The following is a 6105-nucleotide window of genomic DNA, read 5'->3' on the forward strand; positions in this document are numbered from 1 at the left end:
TGGTTATAATATCTTTCTCATTACACACCACATGCAAGGACTGTGTTGTAACTGTTGCATTGTCTGCAATGTATCTTGTTTACCATTTGTTGTACTTTTTGTATTTATTGTGTTGCCTATCGTGCACTACCACATTGTTACCCTCAGTTTTTGGTATTGATGGTTGTATATGTGACTTCATACCAAACACAACTTCATTCTAGGCTCAGTTTTTAGTCATTCTAGGCTCTGTGACTGTGTTTGTAAAGTTCCTTAGACATGTTGTTTTTATTATTAGATATAGCTATATGTTCTCTATTCTGTGAAATCATGTAGATTCAGAATATATTATCCAACTTTCCCAGTGGTTAGTGTTGTAATAATACAAAAATATTATTTTAACAATGTAAATGAAAAAAAAAGCACTTTCTTTTAGTTTATTTCCTTGAATGTGTATTTTTATACTGAAAGATGTTTTCTGTATCTTAAAAATAAAAATAGAATAAAGTAAAAATTTCTCTGAGAGAGAATTATTATTCTAGTCATCTTAGCTAAGCTAAGGTTATTCTGGTTGAGCTTACAATATAACTAAACAGCTTCATATCACTGCATCCCATTATGTCTCTTCAGGAAAGAGCTCAGGCCACTGGGACGTGTCTAGGAAGACTGAACAGCAGCCACTGTAGTACCAGAGCCTGGGAAGAAAACACTCCACCCTCCAAGAGTTGGACGCTCGATTGTACACCTCCACTTCTACACTATAATCTCCCTCCATTCCTTTCCAGTGGCCCCCAGTCACGCAGAGCTTCTCTCCCAGAACCACCATGCCTCCGTTCTCATGAAGTTTATGCAGGAACTGAACCTGAGGAAATCCAAGACATTAGATTCTTAGATTCATACATTTTTAGATTCTTAAATGTTTTAGCGAAGAACTTGTGACCAGCTGGGGAAGAAACATGTTTTTGAATCTTTTGAACAATACTGAAGGGAAGAATTAATAATAAATTTAATTTGTTGACAGATGCATTTATTCATTTCCATTGGGACAAAACAGTATACAACTGACGTTTAAGGTTTCTTCTCACGGACCAACAGTGATCTTTTTGAGGTCCTGTAATTTGAACTCACATCCTTTCAATCAGCAGTACAGGATCTTAACAGTTTTTGTATCATAAGCCAGCGTCCATTGGTACTGGAATTGTAATTAAATATTGAATTTACCCTAAAAACCTGCTAATGTTTTAGAAATTGTTTAATGTGTAAAATAAAAAAATAATAATAAAATTAAAAAAAAAAACTTACTTTCTGCCACATGTTAGCATCTGGGTCATACAGATACACTTTTTTGGTGTTGTCTGCTACCAGATAGATAACCCCATCCATAGAAACAGAACGAGGAGAAGATAGGTACTTTGGGATAAATGGAGAGCAGATGATACTCCAACTATCTGGAAAAAAAAAATGCCAAATTGGAAATAAAATCACACATTTAAGCCAAGTTTGCAGTGTAAGAGTTTTCATATATAATTATTACATTACATTCTTGACAGAGAAATGAGAATTGTCTCTCCAAACTCCATAGGTTTTCCTATTAATCATAACAACATACTAGTAAGAACATACTAATACTTACAAAGGGCAGCAAAAGACAATATGTTTTAAAATCAAATAACTGGTGCTAATTTTATCATTATTGGGTGATTACTAAATTAAAAATCTGGAATAGTCTTAAATGAGCTAATGAGTTGACATATTTCGACATGATTTGACGATTTGCCATATTTTCTGATTTGATGCACTGATGTATTTTATGCCATTAAGACATATAGTTTGACTATCACAACACAGATCATATGGTGAACCTGTATTTGTATCAGTCAATACTCAGAGCTCTGATATTGGTATTGACATGAAAATGAAAAGAAAAAGGATTATTAGGTCTATATTTATTGTATTGTCCTTTGCATATGACTTGGATTTTTGTAGTGTACTGCTCTGGTTGTTGAAACTATACAGTACACAGCTTATGGTCCTTGGTGATTCCTACCTATGACAGGGTTGTAGCACTGCAGAGTCAGGGCATTATATTTGACAGCACAGGAACCAATGACATACAGCTTCCCCAGACATGCAGTGGCTGTGAAATTGGTCACATATTTCACTGCAGGAGCTGTGAGAGCCCAGCTGTCAATGTATGGGTCATAGTGTTCTACTTCTACAGTGTCCATCATTGTGCCTGTAAATATATATACATATATTAAAAAAAAAGCGAGTCATAGAAAACAAACACTTTTATTATAAATTATTTGTGCCCAAGAGAGAAAATAAGGTGAAGATTTTATTAAATAGCTTTTCAGAGGCTGTCTACAACTGTTACTGTGTATTTCTATTATTTTATTACCTCCAATGACATAAATCTCTCCATTTAATGCTGCAGAGGAGTGATTAGTCCTGGGCTTCAACATGGGCGTTACTGTAACCCACCTCCCTTCACGAGTTATATACTTCCAGGTCTCTGTGGTCGACCAGGTATTGGTCTGGGAACCTCTTGAACCACCTGAGAAAAAGAAAATCTAGAAGTCATGAAGAGACTATAATTTTTTCCATCAAGTATACTGGACATCTCTTAGGCAATAATGTTGGCTTTGTTTTGGCAGCATATAAAAATTCCAAAGAGCTAAAACAAAGACTTCTATAAAAAATAGGAAAATGAGTGGTATAGGCAATTTTAAGGTGGAAGAGATTTTTATATATCTCTTATAAATCCTTGAAAAGCTAGGTGTTCCATTAGCAAGTGTGTTTAGTAACCCTCATAATTCTTAAGTGGTTCCAGTTCTTATGAGACTCTTCGAGAGATTTTCTTTATAGCCACAGGATTTTCTTCTTTATCCTCTCCAAATTCTTCATGGAGATGATGTTTCATTAATAACAATGCAGCACTCAAATATGGAAAGGGAAACTATAACATTTGCTTGATTTTTTTCCCCTAAAATGTCCAGTTTTTATAAATATCCTCAAAAGCCCTCCTGATGCTACTCCTTTCTCTTTCTTTCACAATACATCACAATACACCAGAAAGTAATTTTAGAGCCAACTGCTGTTTACCTGTAACATACACATCATTGTTTAAAGAAACAATAGAATAACCCCATTTATTGTAGTTGGGAAAATCAGGTAGCTGATACCATTGATCTGTGAAAAGAAGAGACAATAATTAAGTTTTTTTTTTAAATTATAGATAAAATGTTTTCCAAAATCAATAAGACTAAGCAAATCAGGGACAAAAGCTGTCCTTACGAAGCTTTGTGTTGTAGAAGGCACAGTTCCTGGGATGAATCCTGATCTGTCTCTCACCATCTTCCTCCTCATCTTCTTCATCAGAGTCATCTAGCGAGCGGCCACCCATCACAAACAACACTTCCTGCAGGTTGTGAGGGGTAGTTCTGAATGGACTCTGTGCTGACTCGCCTGGTGTTATATTAATTTTCTGAAACAATGGACTTCACACATTTAGATTCAACAAGATATATAGAAACGGGCACTACAATGTTATGGACTAGGTGTGGTTAATATATGTAACCCACAAAGAGATAACCAACCTCTCTAGAAACATCCTCCAGAAGTTCTTTGCATTCTAAAGAATCCTGAACTAGAGGATCTTTCAACAGGATTTCCATAAGGTAGGACTCAGGCAGAAGAGGTAGTCTTGCCAGTCTCAGTAATTCTGGCAGGTGACTGATTCGGCTGTCTCTGCGATGCCTGACCCATGCAAGTGCTGCCTCAGCTTGAGCACAGTCATGCCTCACCTTCAGACCCTCATCCTTCAGACAAGTTACTAGCTTATCCTTTTCCAGCAGCAGAAACTCCTCATGCTGTTGCACTGCCTCAAAGTTCTCCAAAAGAAATGCTTTGGCTTTAGCCACTACCTCAGGACAACCATGGATCTCTCCAAATTCTTGTATGCCAAGGCAGTTGCTAGCATCTATTTGGTGCTGCAGGTATCGACTACAGACAGTCCGCACCGTCTGAAATTGAAGCTGACTTGAGGTGCATATCAGGGCCTCCACATTTCCCTGATTTATGGTGAGTTTTCCAGTGTAAGCAAAGTCCAGCAGGGTGGCAAGTACATCAGGATCCACGTCATGAAGCTCTACCCGTGTACCTATACTTTCCACAAAGTCACCTAAGAACATGGAGTGGAAGTAGAGGCTGCAGAGAGCCAGGATGCCCCGGTGGCAGGGGAAGTCCCTTCCACCAGCACTTAAGGTTATATCCACAAGATTTGGGTGGGAACAGAGAGAACGCAGTCCCTCCAACATACTTTGTGAGTGAGAGGACAGGCAAAAGTCCAGGTCATCCACATTACGCACCATGATAACACTTTTTGATCCAGTGACCAATGGTCCCGTGGTCTCAATGTGTTGCAACCCAACTCCTCTGTGAAGTATTTATCTGCATAGCAAGAGATGAGACTTGCATTATATATATATATATATGTTATACTCAACCACTTACAGCCATTATAATGCAGCATTAAAGTCTTGGTATTACCAGTGCAATTGCTATCTTGCTGTGATCCAGTAAAGATAACCAAATGAAGTCATGACAATGGGAAAAAATTAAATGTTTTTATAGGGCATGAAGAAACAATACAGCTTACAGGATGTGGATTACATTCTCATTTCTTTATCTATTGGTAACCTGTCGGAATAGGAAGTCATTTGACAGTACAGATTCAAAGAACAAATATAGCTGTAAGCAGCAATCCATGTGGTACAAGCAGTCTTGGCTAACGTAGCCCCAGTGTCAAGTTCCTGCCTAGTTACACAGAACAAAACAAAGGCTACACAAGAACATACTTACCAGGGTTTTGTCAAGGCTCAATCATGTGAAATACCTGATGAAATCTGAGTTGCAAACATGTTTTTTTTTAATCTCAGGGATAATTAAAGAAAACTAAGTTATAACTCTGCCTTGCTCTGACCCAATTAGAATAACTGGCATGCAACAGGCATTATATTTGTAAATATTTTTAATAATGATTGAGTTTTGAACTCTACTCCATGTTCTGACCTTCATTTTGTGAAGATAGGGCACAAGTCCTAGACTAGTTCACAAAAAATAGGATTTGCAAAGAATGCACAATATCAATAAATAGATAGATAGATAGATAGATAGATAGATAGATAGATAGATAGATAGATAGATAGATAGATAGATAGATAGATAGATAGATAGATAGATAGATAAAAATAGGTGGGGCGGTAAGAGGAAATATTAGTTTCTACACTTAAAAGTTATAAAACATGAATGTGTTTCACTATAGCACCGTAGCTTCCTTGACTATGGGAATGGGAGTGAGTACTAATTATTAACCAACGTCTGTTCAGTCACTCTACATGTTTCCTAAGAGCAACCCAAGCAAAAAGAACATGGTAACAGAAATTTATGCTCAGATGCTCAATTCTAGAGATTCAAGTGATGTTCATACAAAAACAACAACAACAACAACAACAACAACAACAACAACAGGGCAGTTATTGAAACTATTCACAGTTGTATTATTAGACATTATGGCTCATTATTTGTTATATAAATTATTTTACTTAATTTAACTCCTTAAAATTTGTTTACATGATCCCAAACCAAATGGCCTCCATATAAACTTTACTCTTCATAGCTTCATAGCTATAATCTGCATAGTTAAGATATTTAAGAGTTACTGTTTATTGTTTACTGTGTGTTATGTGTTTAGTCAGTAGCAGCTAACAGCTAGCATGAAGTTCTGACACTGGCACTAACTAGCTCTGTGGTAACATTTTAGATTATTTTATCACAAATGTTAGATAAAATTGTAACAGTAAAAACAAACCAGACCTTACCTTTTTGCTGAATGAAAGCAGAAGTAAAACATTGCTTAAAAAACGGTTGTTGCTTGTTGAGTCAGGGTCATTGAACACTTTTGTCAACTCATAGCACACTTGCCTTCCACTATACTATTTTTAGTTCTGTGGTAAGGTTCTAAATTTAAATTCCAAACTCTCTGGGATGAAGTGTCACCTGTTCTTAAAGAGAAATAAACTCTGAAACACACACACACACACACACACACACACACACACACAC

At 36.6% G+C, this 6105-nt stretch overlaps 1 protein-coding gene across 1 annotated transcript; it reads right to left on the reverse strand.

The window, feature by feature from the left end:
• Positions 1-7: 7 nt before the first annotated feature.
• Positions 8-6091, reverse strand: klhl30 (kelch-like family member 30). Its single transcript, XM_027147203.2, has 8 exons — positions 5862-6091; positions 3579-4431; positions 3277-3466; positions 3085-3171; positions 2381-2536; positions 2027-2215; positions 1282-1427; positions 8-841 (listed from the first exon to the last, which is right to left on the reverse strand). Exons 2-8 carry the CDS (start codon positions 4350-4352, stop codon positions 596-598), a joined length of 1788 nt encoding a protein of 595 aa, XP_027003004.2. The 5' UTR covers positions 4353-4431; positions 5862-6091; the 3' UTR covers positions 8-595.
• Between the last annotated feature and the right edge of the window lie 14 nt (positions 6092-6105).

This window comes from Tachysurus fulvidraco, chromosome 5, assembly GCF_022655615.1.
Source record: "Tachysurus fulvidraco isolate hzauxx_2018 chromosome 5, HZAU_PFXX_2.0, whole genome shotgun sequence".
Classification (NCBI taxonomy): Eukaryota; Metazoa; Chordata; class Actinopteri; order Siluriformes; family Bagridae; genus Tachysurus; species Tachysurus fulvidraco.